The following is a 26,390-nucleotide window of genomic DNA, read 5'->3' on the forward strand; positions in this document are numbered from 1 at the left end:
GCTTTGAACGACGCATCGTGCCATTCGCGCGACACGACACTTTGCGCGATTCGCGAAATAAGAGATACCGCGCGATTTAAGCGATGTATGATAGCACTTCTCTAATCAAATAACCGTCTGCATTTGATAAAAGTTAAGACGATAAAATGATTATTGTTAAAGAACAGGGTAATCTCTAAACGTTACTGTCATGTTTAATTTTTAGTTAACAATTCATTTGTAAGTAAATTACTATCTAATTTCGAAGGAATTTTTATTTACTAAATTAATCATTGAAAACTATCTTGATTTCAATATCAAAGAGTATTTTGGATCATTTATTTATTGATAGAATTAAAAGCATACTATGTGTCTAATATATTATTTTAAATATAATATTAATAAATATCTGCAATACATCTTTGAAAGTAGAGCTGTTGCTAAAATTAATTACATCATTAATGAAATTTCACATCGCATTAAATAATAAACTTGGCTATTCTGACTTGACAACCTACTAACCTTGTCAGACTACTGTAATGATTAAAGTTAAACATTGCAGTAAAATAGAGAGAAAAATTTTAAAAGTGTAAACAAGTATGGAAAATATAATAATTCTTTTTCAAAGTGATTAAATAGAATATTTACGACTGAAAAGTTACGCGCATTTTATTCGTTGTTGCCAAGTTTCAGAAGGTACTTGTCAACAGAGATAACATTTCCTCTAAACTTAGATACTGGAGATCATTCATTTCTCATAAATTATATGATGACTCACATTTTATGATCTCTGCATTCGTCGAAAAATGTAGTTTGCGTTAATATGCTTTTTATTTTATTTTTGTTAATGTAAAAGACATTGTAGCAGATAAATGGTCAAATGTATGCAGCATTAGTCGTGAGGGTCCGTGTTACGGACAGGCATTTTTCATAATTTTCTCGAAAACGATACGGTAAAGTGACTTGAAATTTTACACAGAGGAACAAAATACATTAATAAGCATCTCAGCAAAATATCATAATGACGGTGTTAACTTCGAAATTCTCTCATACATCCTTATATCCTTAGGATGATCAACTTGCGCGCTCGCGCTTGCGAACTTTGGGTGTCCGGTCATAAGTCTCGTTTTAGAAATATATCGCGAGCGCGACTGCATCCGATAGTAACTCCGAAATATATTGCGATATCCTAAACATCGGTTGGACGGACGGTGGTGCCGGTAATCGCGACGGCGGAGCCGAGACGGAGAAAGTAAACGTTCAAATATCATTTCCGAGATACACTGTTTGCACACGCGCCCGTCTGCTTTGTCTGATGGCCTTGTTATCACGATAAACACCGTGCGTTTATCAGCAGCTAGACAGAATTCGGTGCGCTGCCCTCTCCGAGATAAGGCGACCCGGCGAAGTTTCGCGATCGCGAAAATCCAATCGGCCGATAGCGGCCGATGTCGAATCGCGCACTGTGACAATATTATTCCGTAAGACACGATTTTTCACACCCTCTGCGCCGACTAAAAGGATGAATAATAAACAGAAATCGAAACTCATTCAAAGAGCAGTTCCAAAAGAAAATAAAAATAAAAAACAAACAGACTCAATAATGCGTGTTTTGAAAATTTCAACAATCTCTTAAACAAGCAAGATAAAATTGAAATCGAGCTGCGGCCAAAGAGTTCAATTAGATATTCTACGCAGTTTCTAATGACTCACTCTTTATATTCGTCACAGTTCGAGAGATAGTCCGCGATAACTTTGAGACACGTCGGTATCCGGAGAATCGAGGAACGATCGATCGGAGAAACTCTTCCCCCGGTATTAATTCGTAACGTCGTCATTTTCCGCTCTAGCCCGCTCGTTGCTGCGTCGTACGTCTGGAAATACCTTAAACGTGACACGCGGAGCCGCGCGTGTCGCGGCGATAATTGTAAAAAGAAACAAGCCGTTTCGTTTTGCCGTAACCTCGGAGAAAAGCAAATTTAATACGACGTAGCAAAAGGGTTAACGAGCTCCGGCGAGCGCGACTTCGCGACCGAGGAAGCGCGGTGCAAATTGGATTATCAAGTCGCGCGTTATTTCACCTGTTATGAATACCGGCACACACATACACACATACACACACCGGCGGTAAAATTAAGCGTGATGAGATGGCGAGGTACATCGATTAAGAGGTCCATCGCGAGGTACACGTTGCGACGCGCGTACGAGAATAATCCCGAGCGTCGCGTGCTTGGCGCCTCGACGATACCGAGCTACGCATTTCATGGAGAGAGAGAAAGAGAGAGAGATGCGTCGTGGTCTGAGAAATGACGAAACATACGCGCGCGTTATCCGACTCGTAATGTCGCGCAGCCAGAATCTCGAGCTTCTCGAAGCTTCGACTTTCCTTCGCCGATTGGAACGGGGAATCGATTAAATCAATCCCGTGGCTCGTAAACAGTATCGATATCAAATTATATAAATAAAATTCGTAGGAGGTATCTTTGGTAATTCGTGGAAGGTAGTAGCTATAAGCCAGTTCATAAAAGATTTCACATTGACCTTTTTAAGAAAACTCTCAATTTAAAAAAAAAAAAAAAGGAAATGTAGAGGAATCACGTGACTTTCATACATATCTTTCAACAAGAGCTTTTGGCATTGTCACTTTCAAAATAATAAATAACGAACAAAATTTAAACAATAGAAATAATGACTTATTATTTAAAAATATTTTCTACATAATCTTTGTAAGTATTAATGTGGAAAAATTGAAAAAAATTGTTTATAATAATTTAAAATTGTAATGCACTAATAAGAGTCACTGTCGCATTTTCATTAGGATGACGTAATATTTAAAGAGAATTGTATGTCATGATACGTTTCATATTCTTATACGAAAATGATACGGTAAAACCCTAGCTTTTTAATTCCAAAACGTTCTTTAAATTCTATTCCTTCTTACGAAAATAATTTTTCAAAATTCTTATGTTTTGTTTGCAATTAAATTACTTGAAACTCTCCTTCAAAGTTTAAAGAAAAAATTATACGTTCAAAAAATTTTAAACAAATCAAGAATGCCAATATATTAATTATAAACTTATTCTCAAAATTTTATTAAGTTTTTGTGCACACAACAATATATCAATTCTATTGCTAAGGAAAGCAATCATACTTAATTTACTACTTTTGTAACGGTTATCTTTAACAAAGAATATTTTAAGAAGGAATAATTAACAAAGAATATTTTATAATTATCAAAGAATATTTTCTTGATAATTATCTTAAAATATCTTCATCATGCAAATTAAAAAAAATATATGTACTATAAAAAAGAATTGCGAATATATAAACTTGTAAAAATTTGTGCAATAAGTAATATTCTAATTCAAAGTAATTTACAATACGTATTTTTCTATGTCAAGAAAATATTCTTTGTAGAGATAACCGTTACCTGAAAGAAGAAAATTAAAATTGACTAACAGCTTTCCTTAACACTTAAAATGATATTTTTCTGCGTGTGAAAATGATGTGAAAAGACTGGAGAACCTTCTTAAAATCGAGGTATTCGCTATTTCACACTCGCCGCTCGCTCGTTCAATTTTAACGCTATCTGCTTCAACCATAATCGTTATTTCAAAGCCTGTTACGTTGCGTTTTTTCCTCCTGTAGTTCCCTGTATCTGTATATTACGCGTCGTGTCTCGACAATGTAATATGGCACGTCGGGACGTATCGCGCAGTTAGCCTCGCTCGCTTGCTTCGCTCATGCCGCGCCACCACGAGATAATTCTGCCCGGTACGATAATTAAACGCACGATGTGTTTCTCGAGCCGCGCGTATCGATTCGCGTCGCCGTCCCCGTATATCTCCCGGAGAGGCTCTCTTCCTCGGAGTGCCCGCTCTATAATAATCCCCGAAGCTTCAACGGAGCGACCTTCGAACCCGCGCGCGCACGTCGTGTCTATCGCAATGAATAAAAGAATTATATTGTATTACCGATGCAGGCGCACTATCGTTCGCACCGCGCGCACTTAAAAAGCTTAAGTAAACGCAAAAGTGAAAGAAAGAGGGAATAAAACCGAGAGAAGAGATATTATCGGCGAATTATCGAGGATCAGACGCGCGCGTCTTCCTTTCTTTGTCGACTGAGCGAAGGAGCGAGGCGTATCGCGAGATTCCCGATTTGAACGAGAAATGTCGATTACGGGACATCACGTCGGCGTTAATTAAACTTTCTTTCTGCTCTTTATCTGTGTTATCTCTCGAGCGCATCGGCTGGCCAATCGCCCGCTGTTTGCGGAAGGAAAAAGATCGTCTAAAGTCTAAGCCATCACCTCTATCTCCGTTAGTTGCGCATAAAGAATCTATCCCATTTTCTCTTTCTTCTTCTTATAACAATAACTTTTGCAACAGCTGTTGTCCCGACCCGGCAAATATGAGTATACAGTCACGAAATTAATTGTCCGGACATAACACATTGAGAGTTTATTTTTATGTAATTTATCAAATTTATCAAATATTGTAATTTTTTTAAGAAAAATTCAATTAATATAAAAACTCTTTTCAGTGATGCATTTCCACACTGAAAAAATACTTTCTTACGTTCAAATTATTTCTTTGATTTAAATAAAAAATAGATAGTATAAAATAAATAGTTTATAAACTTGGAAAATATTTTTTTAATGAAAGAAATAATGTTAAAATAAGATCACATTAAAAGATGTATTGAAATAAAATTGCAATAAAAATTTCTTATCTCTGTCTTTATCTGTTTTTATTCAACTCTGAAAATGTGTAAAGGATGGTAAAATTGTAGCGAAATAAAAAACAAGATAACATACAATGACAAAACTAATTGTCCAGATATGAGAGTATATACTATAAATTAAAAGCTTTTAATTGAACTATTTTCAATGGAAATGCATCATATATATACACACACGCGCGCGCACACACGCACGCACATATATATACATATATATATATATATACAGGGATTATTAATAAATGTCCCTACTTTTTACCATAGGAGCATGATTTACCGACGGATACGTATTTCTAACATATTATTATATTAGAAATTACAAATGCGTGCTCCTATGATAAAGAGTGGGAACATTCATTAATAATCACCCTGTATAGACAGAGAATATACGTAAAAAAAGAAATATATACAAAAATATTTTATATACAAATAGATAGATAGCATTATATAATTATTTAATTGTCTAGATAAAGAAATGGCTCTCTTATCTAAATTACTGGAATGTATACATATGATCTTCATTTTTATCTTAGATCAAAGAAACGTTATCTTTTTTTAAATTATCTAAGTTAAGGTGCAGTAACGAGTATGAATAATGAGTAGTGTTCTTTGTTTCAACCATTTATCCTGACAGAAGAAATTATAAGTTACCATCTAGTTTACAGAATTTTTTTGAAATGATAACAGATTGTACAGATCAGAAAATAATAGCGCAATATAAAAATTGCTCCGAAACTGTAATTCGAAAACTTTTACAAGGAACTTTGTCAAAGAAAAAGAAAAAGTTATAGTATGAGTTATATATTCCCTCTAAACAACGTATATTATCTTTTTTTCCAGATGAAATTGATTTATCTTTACGTGTACATGTAATTTATCCCATTCTTACCTACATAATTTTATCTAACACACTGATTATATATTTATATGTAGGCCATTTTTCGCGGGGAGATAATTTGTGAATGGAGCATCCGCGATCGCTGATCGAGCCACGATAGAAATTTCCCCGTCGTCGATCGAGAATTTGACGGAGAGATCGACCGATGTAACTGACCTTCGCAAGCAAGAGCCACGACGCTGAAAACACGACCGCCGCTGCCTGCCTTCGCGTTTTCGTCCCGTCCGTCGCATGACAAACCGCATGCGAAATACATATCGACCCGTCCTATTACGTGCGTCAGTGCGGCGAGATCCGGCCACGGTGGATATAGAGACCGTCGTCGACCGCTTTATTTTTACGCGCGCGTGCTAAGGCGTTCTGTCACTTCGTCCGCCTCGCTTCGAATTCGCAGCGAACGGCGGACGAGTGTGACGTCTCACTTAACCTATTACTTGTTGTCGGTTATTCTCTTTCTCTCTCCTTGTCTCCGTGGTCCTGGATTCCGTCTCAAAGAGCGGGCCACGGAATTCAAGGCGAGTTTCGAGCTCTCGAAGACCCGAGATCTCTCCTCGGGAGCAACGCTCTATTTGTGGAACGGGGAACAAAAAGAATGAAAAGCGAGGGAAAACGAGAGGAGGTGGCGGGAAATAGGCAAATATGCGAGAGATGGAAGAGGAAGAAAGAACGAAGAGTACAAGAGACATCCATCATCCCGAGACTCTTCTGCCGTATCCGAACCCTCCGGGTCCCTTATGCGCGCACGGTTGCACCGTAATAATCAGGCGTTACGAAAGCGTTATTCTTTCCGCGCAGTCCTACGAGGACAAAGAGACGGAAGCTCCATCGTTCGGACGAAGCGATCGTCGGGCGTGACATCGACGCTTCGATAATAACGGCACGAATCGCGTGATTATTTCGCAAATAAATAACAGAGGCAGGTGTAAACGTGGTGTCTTCGAAAGCGCGACGGGGAGGGAGTCGGCGAGAGAGAGAGAGAGACAAAGAGAAAGAGCGCGAAAGAGAGAGGGAGAGAAAACAAAAGGAGTGGCGAGCGTGAGCGTGTGCAAGCGAGCGAGCGGGACACCGACGCGCTCGCTCACGCTTCGTCCACGCACGAACGAACGAACGAACGAACGAACGAACGAACGAACGCATACGCGCAAGCGCCTAACGAGTCAGCTGTGTTAAAAACAGCTGTGGCCGAAACGTCGACAAAGCGACGACTCGGTGAATTAAATGTCCGCTCCGGGAGGCTTTTGTTTTTCCGTATCGCTCGCGAGGCCCCGTTCGCGAGGCAATATACGTGGCGATTATCACGATGATTATTGCACTCGATAAGCTAGCCAGTGATTCTCCACGTGCACACGTACACACATGCATTCACGCTGGATACAGAGTGCTAGAAAAACTACGTACGCCACACGCGCGAACCTCGAAACTGTGAGCCGAAAGATAAGGGAGAGAGAGAAAAGAATACAGAACAGTTGGAAAATTTGTGTTAAATTTAACATACATCGCATGTCCCAAACGACCCACTCAAATTTTTGTGTTAATTTAACACAAGACAAATATGTTAAAAAGTAACATAAGTATTATGTACAAAATTAACACAAAAAATGCAGCACTTTGACAGTTTGGAAACAGAGATTCGATTATGAAAACATATTTCTTCAGTAAAATTAATATTTAGAATTTGACACATACATTTTATTAATTTATCTTAGCCTTTGCTTTAAAACTACATTATTTTTATGTTATTTGTTTATTCACTCATAATTTGATATTATTTTAACGCTAAGAAATGTTAAATATCAATTTAACACAAATGTTCAAATAATATAATGTAATTATATGAACACTTGAATGTTAGAAATTTGACACAAAAACTTTAATAAGAACGGGTTTTAACGTAAATACAAAATGTTTTCTACTGCAAACCTTTAACTTCCCATGAAACTTTAATAGTCTATAAAAAACCGATAAAAAAACGTTTTGATCTTTAATTAAATCGTTATTTTTTAATACTTTTACGTTTTTTACCGATGGAATTTTACGCACTGAAAAAGAGTTTGATAGTAATAATTACGGTTAGATGATAGTTATCAAGCTTCGATGAAATAGTTTCAATTAAATATTCAGTTAATATGATGAAATATTTAATGATATTTAGTGACCATTTAGTAATTGATTAGTTACTATTATTACGTTTGTTAACAATTAATATGTACAGCAATAATACAACATTCGGTTATATTAATCAAACATTTATTTGAAATTAATCCATCAATTTAATTACTATCAAAATCTTTTTTTTTAGTACAAATTTACTATTGAGCAACTTAAAAGAAAGGGAGAAAAAAATTTTTCATGGATAGAAAATTTAAAAATTTCTTGAACAATAATAAATTAAACCACTGCTTACGCAAATAACATAAATATGTAAAGAGGTGCCAAATACTCTGAGATTTATCTTCAACCCAAACAACAACAAACAACTAGCGAGTTCTTAATCTTTGTTTACATAAACTAGACGTTATAGAATTTAAACATGTCACACATATCTTTATATTCAATGTCAAAACTAAGAAATTACGAAAATTTGGTCTTTGATCAAATTTCCATGGAGAAAAAAACGGTTTTAAACAAGGTCAGATTGGAAGGTTCATCATATTAATCAAATGGAGTCGAAAGATCTCAGCAGAATCGAGGGAAAATCGCGTGCTCCTTTTCTAGAGAGAAGTTTCTTCAATCTTCCATCTCGGAGAATACTCTGGCTCCAATGAAGAAAAGTCAAATAATGTTGATTCGTATGTCATTTTTGGTCATAATTCGATCAATATGACGTCAAATTAACGCATTTTGACTTTTCTATTCCCCTTAGGTTTTTTCTAACTGTATTCAACAGCTTTCTAACTTTATTCAATAACTTTATTGTGAGAAAACGCCAAAACCTTCCGTCAACGTGATGGATCAAAGGATCCGCGAGCGAGGTCTGTTGGACGCATAGCTTTTCAGCACCCTGTATAAAACACACGTACATAGCCCCACGCAAACACAAGCGCTCGTGCTCTCTCTCGCGCGCGCGCGCGTTCAGAGAGACGCGCGCGTGCAAGCAAGGAGGCGCGTTACGATCGCGACTCGCTCTCACGTGCGCCGCCACTACAACAACGTATAGAATCACACGAGGTACTTATCGAAGCGAAGGGGGGAAGAGAGCGGGCTCTCGTAAAGGCTCCAAGGATACAGTTTGATAACGTCCGTGTCCATGCGTCGCTTGCCGGCGCTGGGGGACGACATATTTATCGGTGCTGCTCGATCGTCGGCGGTGCTGAGTTCGGCTGGGGCCCTTCCTCGCCCCGCGGCGCTCCTGGTAGCGTCCTCCACCACTACCCCTCCTCCTCCTCCTCCACCTCCTCCTCCTCCTCCGCCGCCGCCGCCGCCGCCGCCGCCGCCGCTGCTGCTGCTGCTGCTGCTGCTGCCTGTCGTCGCTTCCTCCTCCTCCTCCTACTACTACTACTACTACTTCTCCTCCTCCTCCTCCCGCTGCGCGTGGATCAGCTGAGCCCGACAGGCACTCCGTCGTGCCCCGGGAGGGCCCTCTCGGTTAAGCGCCCCGTCGATTACCCTCCTTCTCGCGCGCGAGGGAACGATCGCGAACTCCTCGCGGCCGTACTCCGGCACTCGGGCGTCGCACACTTCTGTCCCCGACGATAATGCAAACCGAGTGTTATATTCAGCGCACTGCGAGCGACTGAGAGAGAAAGAGAGAGAGAGAGAGAGCGTCAGCAAGAGCGAAGAAAGGGGGGAGCTCACGGGGAGCACGGGGAGGGAGAGAGAAAGAGCGAGAGAGACGAATGCACACGACGTCGCACGACGAACGACGGAGGGAAGAGAGAACAAAAAAAAAAAATACAGACGGCACGCTCGCGAACGCGACGATCGACCAATCGATCAACTGGATCTTGACGAACTCCTCTTACCCTAATCGAAGGGCGAGAATTGAAGAGATTCGCGAGCGAGCACACGTCGCGATTCGAACGATGCGAGGTGAAAACTGCGCTCGTCCGCGCTGCGCTGCGTCGCGTTGCGTTCCGTCCGTCTTTCTTTTCTTCCTTTCTTCGTTTCCCTCCTCCACAAAGCGCGCTGTGTAAGCGTCGCGTGTGCGTCCCTCTGTCTTTCTTTCTTTCTCTCTCTCTCTCTCTCTCTCGCTCGCTCGCTGTGTGTGTACAAGCGATCCGTACGACCCTCCTTCTCTCCCTTCGCTCTTTGCCCGTGAAAGAAAAAGCTCGACTACTACCAGACGAGAAGGGATCGTCCTGCTCCTCCTTCTCTTTCTTCTCCTCCAGGGGTCACCTCCTACTGCAAGACCTCCTCTCGTCGACCTCTCTTCTCGCGCGGACCAGGCCAAAGCCACGGGGAGGCTAGAGGATCATTTCGTCAACGTCGTCGATGACCGTCGCGCACGTCGTGACCGTCGTGTTTCTCTCACTCGCGGGCCGCTTTCTCTCTCTTTCTCTCTCGCTTTTCTTTTCCTCGCTCTAGCGTGCGCGCACACACACGGAAAAAACCGTCCCCGTCCGCCAGAGAGAGAGCCTAACGCCAACCGCCGTCGCGTAAACGCCTGTTCCTTCTCCCTCTCGCGCGCGAGCGCTCCCCTCGCTCTCTCTCACTCTCTCGTGCAACCCGCGACCTGTCAATCCACGATCTTCACCACCATCTGATTGCGTTCTCGTCGCTTGCACACTGGACTGGACTATTCTGGCCTGACCGACGCTGCTGCCTCCGACGAGCGACGACAGCGGCGCTCGACGCATGCGCATCGCGTGAAGTGAGTCGCGAGACTCGCGAACTCGTCGAGCAAATAACGCGCCGCCATTTTCCATCGCTAGCGCGCGGCGGGAATTTTAAACATCGATAGTAACGTGATACACGTTTTCGAATGTTGCAGAGGTATTAAAATATATGCCGATATTCATAATCAGTATTGCACTTACACAATTTTAAATTATCTCGATAAAGATAACATATAAATTGCAAGTAAATGTATCTTAAATAAAATTAGAGATAATTTAATTTGAATTTACCTAGATTAAATATCAAATTATACACATAGTTTTATCTAAGTAATTTTTGAATAATATCGCTATTGAACAAAACAATTTCGGATATGAGAACATTATGTTCATACTTTTATTTCTAAATCTCTATTTCTTAAAAATAAAAGTTTTTCTAATAATTTAATTGGACAAAAAACATTTTCCTTTGGATTTAAATTAATAAAAATTAAAATTAAAAAATAGGAGGAATATATAATTCACATTTTACAATGATTGATAAAATTCCTTATAAAAATTTTCGAATTTATACTTTTGCTATTTTTATATTGCACTATTACTGATCTGTGCAATCTGGGTTACGTTTCAATATACACTGCCAATATTTATTAAAAATCTATAATTTATATTACATATACTATAAATTTTCAGTATTAGCAGTGAATTTCAGAATGCAACTTTGTTATCACTTTGAAAAATTTGAAGAAAGTGGCTTATTTTTAGGAACTTTTTTAAAGAAAACTGCTGCATAAACATATTCTTCTATAAAATATTACATGTCTATTTAGTATATTTAGTAAATATCTAGAAATTTTTGATAAATATTTATTAGTTTTATCTTAAATTTAAAAATAAACATACTTTTCAAGTTGGCTGACACCTTTGACTAAATTAGTTATATAGCCAAAGACTAACACGGTTTCTAAAAAAAAAAAGAAACCTTCTTTAACTTTTGCATATATGTAAAATACATGTACATTTAAACTATTTAACATGTATGATAAAATAATAAATTTACACTGTAATAATTTTAGTTCATATTATACAATAAAAATATTACATATAATTGTAAAAATTAATGTCAATAGCTTCAGTAATTAATTTTTTAAAAAGTCGTGTTATCTGATTTGAAAATGTTTGTTTTTAAATTTACGTAATATAAAAACTAATAAATATTTGGCCTTACCAAAATTTATAAATATTTACTAAATATGTATAAGAAAATATATAAGAACGTAGAAAAATATGTGTAATAGCTTTTTTTAAATATACAAAAATAAGTAAACTTTCTCGCTCTAGATTTGAATATCCTCTTAATCGCGATTCAGATACTTATTTCACTAGTTTTACTAGTGTCGTGTAAAATGCAGAATTGGCTACAATAAATCCGTTTATTTAAAGTGTATAAAAATTTCTAAATTATATAAAAAGGTGAATGTAAAACGGTGCAAAATAACGTCGGAATCACTTACAAATATAATTTTTTTCGATACAATATGTTTTTTTTACATAATAACGAAACAATGTTAATTATTACTGAAACTATTAGAAGATCTTGGACTAATTATCGGGGTTGCTGCTCGAACAATAATTTGAACAGATTATTTATAAAAGTAAAATAATCTTCACTAAACTTTACTTATGTATGCCTAATTTATATATCGCATATATTATTTGATTAATAGATGCTAGCATGAAGTCGACATACGGAGAGAAACTTTATTGCACCTTACAAAATGCTACTTTATAATCAGTGTCTACATTAAGTACAATAAGTGTTTCAATATGACATATTAAATACTCGACCTTTTGTCATCGAACATTTCTTGATCTAATTTGGAATTGTGCAAAAGTCACTACGCCTTGTAAAGTGAAAGACTTGCGTTAATACTTTGTTTATATGTTAACAATGTATATAATTAAAAACTCGACACTGTTAAATGGCAGACTTAAGTTGGCACATACTTTCCATACGAAATTGTTACTTTCAAGATGCATGCCATAATAAATCATGAATATTAATTCCTAATGCTATCAATTATGATCGAATCCCAAGCAAACCATTTACGTTTAATAAACATTTAAAAAATGTTTAGTCGATACGTTTTCATAAAAAAAGTTTATTAAATGTTTTCAACATTTATTAGATCATAGAATTATTTTGTATAAAAACGATATTTTAAATAAGTAAAAAAATCATTTTAATAAATGTTATAAAATGTTCTTAGCAAATGTTTTTATAACGTTTATTAAATAATTTGAGAAACTAAAAAATTTTTAACGTTTATTTTTCCAGTTTAAACGTTTAAAATTAATTTTTAACGTTTATTAAACGTACTTTAAATCTAATTGGGTTGCTTGGAATGCATTGTGTTACAAATGATAGATGAATGCCCAATAATGATATGTATAATATAAGATATCATACGAGGCTTTTTTTATAATTCGAATTGTGTGAGAAGTAAAAACTACTTTTTCTTCACACCATCTTATGCTTAATATATGACAAGTGAATAGGAATAATATGCTTTCGAATTTTAATATAAATTCATTGTCTAAACCTATTCATTACGTTATTGATTAATTGCAATAAATCACCTATATGTATAAACACATATATAACGCTTATACGTCTTGTAAGATTGGAATGGAATGCTACAATATCTTTAAATTTTTAATGTCGATCTAAGAATAATTAACTATTTAAGTATGTAAATTACAGTTCTTACAAACGTTTACATGTTAATATAAAACAATGATTAGATTAGTGCGGAAATACTATCGCTACTATAAGCATATAATACTGAAAAATGTTCTAAAAATCTTACATGTAAAAAATGTCAAGAAAAAATTCATTAACCTTTTCTTTCTCAACATAAAAATTTCATCGATTCATTAGCAGATAAAATATGTCTTATCTATTAGCATATAAGCTTTGTAGAAATAAATTCTATATTCTATTACAATACGACAATACATCCATATAATACTGTGTAAATTCTATCTTGATTATAGATTAGCTGCTGTTTACTAGATATAAAGTCATTTCATCTCAATCCCATATAAAACGTTGGATTCGACGGAAACATTTGATTGTCGTTTGTGTAATACTTTTCCAAAAATTTAAGTGAGCAGAAAATATTATAAGTATAATTTTTTATTTCCAGGAAGATATTAAAATAACATGATTGCACCTATCATTTATATTCTAGTAGTTCTTGTATCATATTTTTAAATACGTAACTTTAACTATTACTTGTCGCTTTGTATTTCAATCTACATTTATATATTCATGTTACATTACGCTATATAAAATTTTATAAATAGTGTAAAAAAAAACAGATTTTATCAAATTCACTCCAAAATTTATGCTTATGCTTATGAAAAATACTAACGAATATAGAGATGAAATGACTTATAATTTTCTTATTATAGATATATTATAAATAGGTATATAAAAACGTACAAAAAACGTTGGAAACAATAAATAATCAAATTTGGTATATAAAATTGTTACTATAGGAGTATTATCAGTCATTGTGTCCCTAATAAGTAATGGGAAATCTAAGTACAAATCTACTTACAAATTCTACTTATAACACTTAAGTACATTAAGTACTAAGTGAAGTTTGCCGTATGTCGTCCTGTTTCTTACAAAATGTACACAAATAGAAATATATACTTTACTCTACTGCTGTTTTTCGCGCAAATGCAGTGAGAGACAGCATCTCATTAGGATCAGTTGGCAAGGGAGAAAATTCGATCTCTTCACTAATACTGTTTTCTGAAAGTTAAAATAATCCATTTTATCGTATAATATAACAATATCAGCAGAATTTAAAAATAAAATTTAAAATTTAATATAACACATATATAGCAAAAAATTTGAATATACATTTAATAATTATAACTAGAAATGTATATTTACCAGACGGCTCAATTGGCCATTGTTTGTGAGAAGGTGCATAGAGGCATAATAATGCAATAATGTAAATATTCCACATTCCATATACTCCGGTGAAAAAGGCAGAAGTCATTTCCAATTGTAAATCTTCATCCCATTTCCACTGACCTTCCGCAACCTAACCCAGAAAAATGATATATAATTATTTGTTATATAAATTAATACCATTATGTAGAATTAAAATGTATTGATTTCTTACTTGTCCAAGTATAAAACCAATGACAGTTAATGATGCGCATAATAATGTGGCAATCATTAAGAATTTGAAGCGATATATAACACCCTCATAATGCAGACGTCGCGCTGAGCTCATGCTAGGTAAAACAGCTCTCTTCGCACTAATATTCATGAATACTTTCCATATCATATAAGACAAGAATAGCAGGTATATTCCGGCTGAAATGCCAGCCAAGATGATGAAAGACAACTATTATTTAATTAAGGAAATCAAATTAGAGAGTTATTTTAAAATCACCTGTTTTAAAAATAAATGTACACTAGATATACTAGATAGCTTTTTTAAAAAGGATACTGCCAATTTCGTGCCAAGATCAGTGACCCAAATCGAATAAAATGGATTTCTCAATTGTACACCACGTTCGCACATATCAAATACAAACAGTGAGAGACAACCAGTACCAACTGCAGAGAGATGCCGCCAGTAACATTTTAATGAATTGCTTTGTTCACCTTCCTAAAATATACATTATGAAATTCAGTATCTTTCAACATTAAAAAAATAGAAATTTGTACTTAAAAGAAAACTCACCTGAATCTAATGAAATCCAAGATGCATACATAAAACAAAAAAAAATATAAGTTATTGCTAATGATTATAGCGATTTTAAATAAGAAAAAAAACTCAATTTTCTTACCATTAAGTGTTCACCAGCAAATACAAGCCAAAATGATAACAATGTTGCATAAAATACTCCTTGTCGAATATCACCCAGTAAAAGCATAAATGGCATATCATAAGCAAGAGTTAAATATTCCAATGGCACTAAAAATGATATAATTTATAGGTAACTGCGTAAATAGGAAACTTGGAAAATTATAAGTTAAATATAGAGCAATTAACATACGATTTAAAAACGTTAAGGCGGAACCCAAAGCTAAGAGCATGTACTCCAAAAGAGCAGGTGATCTGGATAACATGTACACTCTCCTCCAATACCAAGTCAAAACGCCTAGCACTACTGGGAAATAAATGGTCTTTAGGCTCACCCACACTTTCGTGAATCCTCCATTTTGATTGATAGCCTAGATTAATATCACAAATAATAACGCATTAAAATAATCTTTATCAAAACTAGAATTTGTCGTTTATATTGTTACAATAAGAATTTTGTATTCTGATATTTACTGTGAGCCATAAATCAACGATGTGTCCCAATCCTTGATTTTTATTAGTGTCGGCAGGAAGACGAATATTCAACAAGTAATAGTCATGGTATAAAGATCCTAATTCAAACAATGGCATAACGCTACAATTATAATTGTAGTGCTCCAATGGCTAAAATAAATTATAATATTTATATATTTGTATTTATGACTATATTGTGTGCAAAAAAAAACAAATATTCGCTAATAATGCTATATATAATTAAATATATCTACCTTATCTATGCTACAGTCCAAAATTCTCTCCACAATAGAAGAAGCATATGGTTTCCATGCGTTATCTGGATCTCCCTTGTTTCGATATGCTAGCCGTGCATCCAATGTTATTTTCGTCCTGGGAGCTACAAAGAAAATTCAGTCAGAATCATAGTTAACACAAATTTTAATAGCAATAGATATATTACCAATTTCTATCTGACTGGTATAAGATATATCCACTTGTAAAACACCTATCAAATTTTGCTGCCATCTCGAATAATCAAGCTGCATGCTGCTCCGAGGCACAGGCATCTAAAAAACAAAATATTAGATTTATTAAATCTTTGTAGCTTAAAATTTCCTTGTATATAGCTACTAATTGGACATGGCTTTATAAATTATACCTGAAATGTGTATACAACTTGATAAGCTTGCTGATGAATGTCTAAACTAAATTGATGCAGGTCAACTTGAGAACAGGAACCTTTTCCTCTTGGATAAAACCATTTATTTTCATCATGAGAATCATTAACGCTAATGATTTTGCATGGTGTGCCAAGAATGTTCTGACTGCTGGCAGGTGTAGGTGCTAAAACATACATCATCAAATATATTTCAATAAAATAATATAAAATAATATATTAATATATATAAAATAATTTTACATAAATTATGAATAGAATTTAAATTTAAATTAGAATGAAAATTGTAAATTGTCTGAAATCTAATATTGTACATATTGGGCTTTACAGGTTAAAATGCAAGGCTTTTAGAGGAATGACTAATTTATAATTTCAAGACAATGTTTTGTGCTCTAACGCTATTCATTATCAATTTTTATGTTTAAGACCATCTTAAATAAGAGAGTCATTCTGTTTGACATAACTAATGAGAGGCAGTTGTACAGTAACAATGTATTACTAACTTAATTTTATATGTATTACAAAAATGCATAGCACCATGTAATAATATATGATATCTTAAATGAACATTTTACTAAGATCATAAAAAATAAAATAAAATTCAGCACAAAAATTTCAATTGAATGTAATCGCAACATTTATTAAAAAATTATTGTATTAATAATTGATCCTATTGTAGAAATGAATGGGCTACACAGATATAACAAAAAATGTAAATAGCAAATTGAATAAAAAAAGATACATATAAATGCATATAAAATGAATAAAAAGGAAGCTGGAATAGGACATGGTATATTTACGCATTTATATGCTGTGAATTCATTATTACATGGATAACGATAATGCAAACGCGTCTAAGAATGCGAATCCACGTGCGTGACATTCTTACTCACCGATTAAACCCCCTATCAGGAAGCAGACTATTTGCGCGATTATGAGCAGCATCACCAGCACAGAGAGCTTCTTGCCGCTCAGGTTTTCGATTATGGTGCCCTGCATCTTGCCGGTCTTTCCGTTATTACGACTCCGCGGTCCACGTTCGTGGCTGATCTTCGGCACTCACCGAAGACGCTGAGACGCACACACCGAGCGAAATGACACGGGACGCGGGCGACAACAGACTCGTGTTTGCGAGCCGGGGGGATCGGTCCCTCAAAATGGAAGCCGCTCCAGCCAGCGCAAGCCAGCGATGCTCCAGCGGAGCGGAGCTCGCGCCGTCAAGCAGGCTCGCGGCATTCGCGAAATTTCGAATTTCGAGACGTATCGAGCTCTCGCATTCGCCCCGACGTCGCTAACGACGTATCGATCCCTCGGCTCACCACGAGACACCCCGTTCTCTCCGTTCGGCTCGGCTCTCGCGTTTCGTGATTCGTGAGACGTAAAAATAACAAAGAGAGAAAGAATATCACAGTCGCTCCTCGCTCGTATGCCAGATGATTCGTCGGATTCACATGTGAAGCTCGTGTCAACGATGATCGCGTTTAACGTTCTGACTGACACTCGCATGGGGAAACGCTGACAACGTTCTTCGTTAAATCTTCCTGTTAGATTAATTTTAGGTTAAACATGGTAAGGATACCAGTCGCATACTGTGGATGAACTCCATTGAATGCATTTTGCTCCTCACTGTTGATTTCATGTCAAATATATGTGTATACTTTATTTCATTACGAATACAATCTTTGTGAGTGTTTTCAGAAGCCAGGAATGCAGGAATGTTACAATCGCAGCAGAGTCTGTATGGTAGTAGCGCAATCTTGCTTGTGTACGCCAATTTGAATTTGTCATGTGTTGTCCTGAAATATCTTAGAAAATATATACTGCTCTTTTTTCACGTAATATCATATATTTTTTCATTCTCATCTCTATCTTTTTTTTACTATATATATATATATATATCTTTTAGTACTATATATATATATATATATATATCTGTTAGTTTTAAATAAGTTGTTTCCATTTCTTATATAATTTTTCTAATTTAGATTTGAATGCAAATGTAGAGAAATCTATATAAATAATATAGAATATATATTTCTGTTTGTACATTGTTTTTTAAAATATTTCCTTTATAAGTTTTTATATTTCTTGTGCAGTTTGTTTTATTACTCAGATTCTAATACAAGTATAGAAAATATATTTTACCTTTTCACATAATTTTTCCACATATAATATACTTTTATAATTTTTCTTATTTCTCATAATTTTTTCATTCTTTATAGTATATATTTATTTATTTTATATTTGTATTAAAATTTAAATGAAGAAATAAGAAACAAGGAAAATTATGTAAGAAGAAAAAAATGTATATTTGTTCATTTCTCATTTAGTATTATATAATTTTTTATTCCATTCTTTCTTATACAATTTTTCCACGTCATATAACTTTCCTTATGTATTTTTTTTATTATTGTTAAATAAAGGTTAGTTTACGTTAGACGTAAAATACATGCATGTGATAAAAATTTAAGAATAAAATTATGTACGAGTACAATTACTTAGAAAACATTTCCAAATTCTTTCATTTACAAAACACAAGCTTGCTAGTTGCATTTTCAGACAGTCACAACCAGAATAATTAGCATGATAGAAGATTATATTTATCTTTTTTTTAAGTTCATATTAAATTTTCCTCTTCAAATTTCCGATATGTATTAAGTATGCACTAATTTAAAGTGCAGCAATTGTAAAAAATGTATAACTATAAGAGGTTTATATATTTTATTTATACCTTTTCACAAATTTTCTGCAGTTGAAATAAAATATACTCTTTTCAAATCACGAAAAGTAATAAAACATCTTAAGAAGAGAATAAAGCTGGATGGATCACTTATAAGTTGTTCAAATTTCATCTAAAATTCTTTCAACTTTTTATTGAAGGTAAAAAAGTTTTATGGTCACGAGTAAATCCTATTTAAGTTTCAATAAATAATAAAATATCCTATTTTTGCCCTCGCTTATAAATGGATAATCAAAGTTAAAATTTATATTTTTTCATTTTATCCTGATATACCATGTAAGCATAGCCATTGCTCAGTAATATTAGCATACGGACGTATTTGAGCGTTGCATAAAAGATTCATGATTTATTTCGATAAGTTGCGTTTCGTAAGTTATAATCGTAAAAAGCTTTCGTACGAGGAAAACGCTGGAGAACGCATTTTTAGACGAGGCGGGAAAACGACGAGTGTACCGAGCATCTCCGAACACGTCCGATCGCAAGCAGGAATCGGAGTTTGGAGTTTTGGAGTCGCGAAGCAGCGGCGGTCCGGCGCTCGTATTCCCGTTGATCGCAGATCGGGGTTAGGGAGTGACGTAAAAGCGGGGAAACAAACAGCCTACGGTGAAATCCGCGTCGTCGCTGTACGAGACAGAGGCTGGCCGACGTAAATGTCAAAGGACTCGCGGTTTGTAACGCGGACACTGGTCCGGGCCGAAAGCGTTTCTCTCGTGTAGGCGTGGAGATGGTCTGAGGAGAGGCTGATACCAGCCGTCACGAAAGATGTTGTGTGACGTAGCGATGGACGCGAACGGGAACGGCAAGCGTGATCCTCTCCCCGTCTACTTCCATCGGAGCGGAACCTGCACCGACGTGAGTCGCACGATCGCGGTCTCTGGAAGAGCACTCGTTTAGCTTAACGTAAAAACGCGACGGTGAACCAGATCAGCGATCATTCCGCGATCCTAACCTGTCCATCGCTAGTATCCATAAATTCTAGTTAAAAGACTTCATGATCGGGTAAAAACGTTGATTTTGGGATGAAATTCTGTTTAATTTGATATATATTTTTATGAACTTTAATAGATTTTGATACATGTATGTATTCCGATCCTTAAAATATTTTCATTTAGGATGTAAAATGAACAGATTTCTATCTTAAGTTCTGACAAGGATTATTGATTCTTTGAAAAGAGCTTTTAATGAATTATAGATCGATCAAAGGAAGCTTTAGAATAGAATTCTATTTATAATTTTATGTGCCCTGAATTCTTATTCTTTGAACATTTATTGTACTATGACATAAGATTATGAACAGAATTCTATCTTGAATTTTGAATTAAGAATTATAGATTCTCAAAAGTAGATTTTTAATCTACAAAGTGAATTTTATATACATATATAAATTGTCTAAATTAAAATGGAATTTTGTTTATAATTTATGTGCCATGTATTTTATATATGTATAAATTCCAAGTTTTTAAGTATTTCTTATATTGTACCATTTATATAAGTAAAATTATAAATAGAATTTTATTCTACATTCTGATAACACAAATCATCTTAAAATTAAAAATTAAGGAAAAGCATTCATAAAATCTTATATATCTTATTCTTTAATTTAATTATGCTTAAAATGATAATAAACAAATAATCAACGATGATATTTATGGATATAAATTTATAGAAATTTTTTATAGAATACAAAAACACAATGTTTCCGTGATTCAGGTACTATTGTATATTTAATTACAAATTGTTAACTCAATATAGATTAAACAATATTTATCTTCAGCAGAAATAAAAATTATACCACTTAAGTAGCTCTTGCTACCAATTTATCTAATATAATTTTAAACTACTTAACATATGTCTTATTGTTTTACTATTTCAGGAAAGTAACAGAACTACAGATCTAGAATTTGTTTACGATGACACTGACACACACTCTAATGAAATTGCTGAGTTGTACAGCTACACGGAGCAGTATGAGTTGCAGCTTAATCTTAAGGTACAATTCAATTTTATTGAGTACGAAAAGAATGGATTAAGTGATTTTTTACAAATTTCAGGCATTTGAGGATCAGATGGAATGGTACAATTTACGGCCATGGTGGCAAAACTTGACAAGACCACAACAGAGATCAATAATCTACAAGTTGCTGGATCAATTGGAAGTTTCCAATAAACAGCTCAGGATGAAAGCGGCTCGTTGCATTCTTTATTTAGCTCAGGGTTGTTGGGCTGAGGTACAGTCTGACAAGGAACAACAAGACTGGACTAGGACAAACGTAATGTTACTCTACGAAGCTGGCATTTTTCCAGCGTTTGTTGAACTGCTAAACATTGAGATTGAGTAGGTTCTTTCGTACGTATGCGCGCGATATTAAAATTCCTATTATTTTTCTTCTACTGAATAATTCTTGTAGAAATAGCACAACTGCTACCTCGGCAATGAGAAAGCTGGCTGTTAGCCTTGCTGATTCGATAGACTTAAGAGTCATTCTGTCCGTTTTGTACGTTATAACAGAAGTTATGAGAGAAGAGTTAAAAAATATTGAGCACAGTGAATATAAAGACAATGTTGAAGCTTTTAAAGAAGATCTTGGTAAGTCAGTGCGTTTATAAAGTACATTTTAAAAGCAAAATTCCGTCTTTATAAAATGACTATTTTCTTCGCAGTAAATCCATATGGAGAAGAACTATTAATCGTTAAACTCCTCGGCATGGTAACGTGTTTCTGCAGCGGCTCGGCACCACATTTTCCTATGAAAAAGGTTCTCTTGCTTTTGTGGAAGCTGATCTTAGTCTCTCTTGGCGGCATTGACGCACTCAGAGAATTGAAGAAGTTGTATCGTGAAGAGGCAGGACTCGATACGCAGCAGGAAGACACTATCGAAGTCGCTAGGACGATGAGAGCTAGCTCTCCGCCTATGAGCGCGGCTGATTTGTTGGAAACGCAAAATCAGAAAAGAAACAATCGACCTTTTCGAAGGGTAATTCGTCGATTTAAAGTAACTCTCTGATCATTTTGTTGCTATACAAATATTAATTGTTTAATATTTTTTAGAGTTTGATGAAACAAAGCTCGTTAGATGATCCAGGCTTGGGGATGGAATACGAAGGAGGAGAACCTCCAAATAATACTGGGGCAAATGAGGGAGATGGCGAACTGATTGTATTCCTCGGTCCTGGTGGACCTGGCGGTTGGAATCAAACATATTATGAAGACCAGAATAATCAGTCGCAATTAAGGCCAGGTACTCCACAGCTTATAAAGGGAAAAGGTAATATTTTCTTTTAATTCTCATATTTGAATATTAATATTTAAGGAGAAGAAATATTATTTTTCGCGGTGGAAGTGGATCTTGGTGCTTAATAATATTTTTATATCAATTTTTAAATATAGAACTGAAAATTGTATTTAAGAATTGATATAGAAATACTATTGACTAGAACCAAGATCAGTTTTGATTGAAAAATGGCACTTTGCTCCTTGTGAATGTTTTATTCACATATCAATCTTTTCAACTTATTATTATTATTATTATTATTATTATTATTATTATTCAATATTATTTATCAGGTTTACCATGGACGCCCAAAGTGAGACAAAAGGACGTGGACACCTTTCTCGAAGTTGCCAGAATGAAGTTTGTCGGGTACAAATTACAAGGAGATAGGGAGAGTTTAGCAGGTTTGCCGCAACCAATTCATGAAGGCGTTACTACTCTTAAAAAGGTATACTTTGTTGACTCGTAGTATCGCAATCTACTATTGTAATATCTAAATTACGATTTTAGCATATGTACACATCCCTAGCGGAAATTCAGATAAGGAAGGAAGAAGAGATAGCGAGAAACCCAATGAGTACTCTAGAACCCCCGCTTCGTCAAACACCAACCGAAATTCTTTATCAGGCTATATTACCGAATTTGCCGCAATATATGATTGCTTTATTGAAGATATTACTTGCTGCTGCACCGACAAGCAAAGCTAAGACAGACAGTATTAATATCTTGGCTGATGTGTTGCCGGAGGAAATGCCGTAAGTATGAATGCAACATAGATGTAATATATTAATATATAATATATATAAAATTAAAAAAATAAGATATTGAATATAATTGATTAGTTAAGGATTTTTTCATTAACTGATATTGCTACTTGTTAAATATGAATTTTAATATGTGCGTTACTCTACGTGTAATTATACTTAAATTATAACGTTTTAGAATGACGGTACTGCAATCGATGAAATTAGGAATCGACGTTAACCGACATAAGGAAATTATTGTTAAAGCCGTTTCTGCAATTTTATTACTGTTGCTTAAGCATTTCAAACTGAATCACGTATATCAATTCGAATTTATGTCGCAGCATTTAGTATTTGCCAATTGCATACCTCTTGTATTGAAATTTTTAAATCAGAACATTATAGCGTACATTGAGGCGAAGAATATGTAAGTAAAAATGTGACAGTGATTAAAAATTTCAAGTGTCATAATATGTAATTAATGAATTTATATTACAACAGTATTCCTATTTTGGACTTTCCTATGTGTGTCATTGGTGATCAGCCGGAATTAACTACTGAAAGTCTCGAAATCGGCCATAGTCAATCTTTTTCATGGAGAAATGTTTTCTCTTGTATTAATTTATTAAGAATTTTGAACAAATTAACCAAATGGAAACACAGTAGGATAATGGTAAATCAACTTTTATTAATATTAATTTTTTATATTATATTTTATAATTTAATGAAGATTAATAAATATATATCTGGTGTATTTTTATGTTTGCAGATGTTAGTCGTTTTTAAGTCAGCACCTATTTTAAAACGCACACTAAAAGTCAGACATGCAATGATGCAATTATATGTTTTAAAATTATTGAAGATGCAAACGAAATATCTCGGACGGCAGTGGAGAAAGACAAATATGAAAACTATTAGTGTCATTTATGCGAAAGTTCGACATCGCTTAAATGATGACTGGGCATACGGCAATGGTAATAAATTTGTAATATTTAATACTTTACATTAATGAGATTTTGTAGAGAATTTATAACGTTTCTAAATTACTAAATAGACTTAGAAGCGCGGCCATGGGATTTCCAAGTTGAAGAGTGTGAGCTACGTACATGCGTTGATCAGTTTAATAATCGAAGATATTCTAATATTCCGAGGGACGAAGAAATGGAACCGGTTGACGCATCAGTAACGTCCGTACTCGGTGCAAATGTGGAATTGACTGAGGAGTTTAAGCAACATTATGAATTATGGTTACAACAGGAGGTATTTCAAAGAAGTATTAATTGGGATGAATTATTGGATCCCACGGCGTGTGAAATTTAAATTTCATATAAATATAAAGCGCATGTGAATCGTGAATTTTCCTTAAATCATAGACCTGAATAGAATTGCGACATTTTTACGAATTACAATACCATTGTGAGAAGTGTTCAAGCGAAAAAACATTGCCATATCGATACTGCAAAAATTTCCAAGTTGCATTTGATATCGCGATGGATGAATGGTCCTAATTTAGAAAATGTTTAACAAAAAGACTTTCTGATGACACGCGTAAAACATTTCAAATTTCTTTCATATTTAATTTGTGCAACATAGTGCTTGTAGCCATTTTCTATCATTATCGACAGTCAATTTCAAATAAATATATAATTTTTTCATATATATATATATATATATATGAGAATATTGAAATTTAGAACATTTTAATAAAATATATTGCTTTTTTGCTGTTAAAAGTACCATTTTTCTGTAGCAGTTTTGCATATATCAAGCTGTTATCATAATTTACAGGCATATAAATGGTATGCCACAATTCAATTTCCTACATTTTATATATTTTTTACATGACCTCTCAATCCTTTCCATCACTGTGAATATATACAATGAAGAGAACCTTGATGTATGTGTGCAGAGACTATCTTACTTCCTTATAGCCTGCACTATTTGATAATATATAAGTATATAATTATTACGTATACATAAATTATACATAAATATATATATATATATATATATATATATATATATATCTTCAGTTATTGTTAATTATGACATCAATTTGTATTTATATATTCATGTATAGCTGATCTTAAGGAATTAAATAGTAGGATTATGTTGAGCTGCAAAACTTAGCGCTGAATAAGATGCAAGATGATCGGCTACTGCTTACCTGGTACACTTAGAATAAGATTTTTCCACAATATAGATATATATACACATATGACAAGTCAAATTTTCTCTTATTTATTTAACGTAAGTTACGCAATAGAGCAATCTCACACACAGATCTCTAATGTTGTATAATTTATGTTATCAAAGACACTTGTACAGCATGCCACGACTGGTATCATACATATGTTTTGAGTGTCAAGATTTAATAAAACTGATATAAATAGGAAGACTGATTCACATTCCCTCGCAATCTTGATCTTAAGATAATTTCAATATTAAATGGACAAGTTTTCTATAATTATAGATATGTTCTTCATGGCTGCACAAAGTACACAATAGTATATAATTTAATTTCTGTAGTTATAGGTTTGTTTTTTGTGGCTGTACTAGATTTGTTCTTGCACTGATGTGTTTAATGCAGAATTTGACCAGTGTAAGAGTACAAGTTAGTTAGGCTGAAATATAAAAAAATGCCAAAATGAACATAGCAGATTAAACTATTTTAAACGGTAATTATAATATGGTAACAATATAACGATATTAATTTAGTATTATGTAATTTTTTAGATAAGAAAAGAATTTTATTCTATCATTTGTTAGAATCAACCTTGAAAACAGTGATCATAGTATACAATAATTTAATAATGTTATAAATTTATCATAACTAATGAAATATAAAAATTCTAAGAAAATGTAATTTAGTAAACTGGTCTTTTTTATGCTGTTGAGTTACAAAACTGAATATTGCGTTTGGTTTTTGAAATAATTAAAAAAATACATTAAAATATAAAATTATAGAAAATATTATTTGATATTATGTAAATATTAATTTTATATACTTATAATATTTGCAAAATAATATTATATTTGCACTAATAAAAATGAAAATAATAGAGAATTATACATATATTTAATGTATACATATATACATACAAATATACATATACATATTTATATGTACGCGCGCGCGCGCGTATTTATATGTTTATTATTTTTTATATTTATATATAATAAATACTCTTGCATTTAGTATCATTGCTT

General features: G+C 34.2%; 3 protein-coding genes across 4 annotated transcripts in view; 1 reads left to right on the forward strand and 2 right to left on the reverse strand.

Annotated features, from left to right (window-relative positions):
- The window catches only part of LOC105196705 (ubiquitin-conjugating enzyme E2 H), a 55,092-nt gene extending 46,075 nt beyond the window's left edge, over positions 1 to 9,017 (reverse strand). The window contains exon 1 of the mRNA XM_026134889.2: positions 8,847 to 9,017. Within this exon, the coding sequence (XP_025990674.1) occupies positions 8,847 to 8,899 (53 nt within the window). The 5' untranslated portion in view covers positions 8,900 to 9,017. The remainder of the gene's footprint in view (positions 1 to 8,846) is intronic.
- Positions 9,018 to 12,914: 3,897 nt separating this feature from the next.
- Positions 12,915 to 17,590, reverse strand: LOC105196707 (protein wntless). Its single transcript, XM_011162771.3, has 12 exons — positions 17,319 to 17,590; positions 16,408 to 16,592; positions 16,210 to 16,315; positions 16,022 to 16,146; positions 15,768 to 15,917; positions 15,487 to 15,664; positions 15,277 to 15,404; positions 15,171 to 15,176; positions 14,934 to 15,095; positions 14,601 to 14,828; positions 14,366 to 14,519; positions 12,915 to 14,221 (listed from the first exon to the last, which is right to left on the reverse strand). The coding sequence occupies exons 1-12, from the start codon at positions 17,422 to 17,424 to the stop codon at positions 14,121 to 14,123; spliced, it is 1,629 nt and encodes a 542-aa protein (XP_011161073.1). The 5' UTR covers positions 17,425 to 17,590; the 3' UTR covers positions 12,915 to 14,120.
- A 219-nt stretch (positions 17,591 to 17,809) lies between these two features.
- Positions 17,810 to 25,822, forward strand: LOC105196706 (striatin-interacting protein 1). Of its 2 annotated transcripts, none has more exons than XM_039447122.1 (12): positions 17,810 to 17,994; positions 21,039 to 21,155; positions 21,217 to 21,500; positions 21,574 to 21,752; positions 21,827 to 22,140; positions 22,215 to 22,431; positions 22,731 to 22,885; positions 22,948 to 23,192; positions 23,380 to 23,607; positions 23,682 to 23,853; positions 23,950 to 24,154; positions 24,235 to 24,500. In XM_039447122.1, the coding sequence occupies exons 1-12, from the start codon at positions 17,992 to 17,994 to the stop codon at positions 24,498 to 24,500; spliced, it is 2,385 nt and encodes a 794-aa protein (XP_039303056.1). In that variant the 5' UTR covers positions 17,810 to 17,991. The 2 variants fall into 2 exon arrangements, with proteins under 2 accessions (XP_039303056.1, XP_011161071.3); XM_011162769.3 differs by lacking the exon at positions 17,810 to 17,994 and adding an exon at positions 19,928 to 20,017 and having other exon boundaries at positions 24,235 to 25,822.
- The last annotated feature ends 568 nt before the right edge of the window (positions 25,823 to 26,390 follow it).

This window comes from Solenopsis invicta, chromosome 3 (genome assembly GCF_016802725.1).
Source record: "Solenopsis invicta isolate M01_SB chromosome 3, UNIL_Sinv_3.0, whole genome shotgun sequence".
Classification (NCBI taxonomy): Eukaryota; Metazoa; Arthropoda; class Insecta; order Hymenoptera; family Formicidae; genus Solenopsis; species Solenopsis invicta.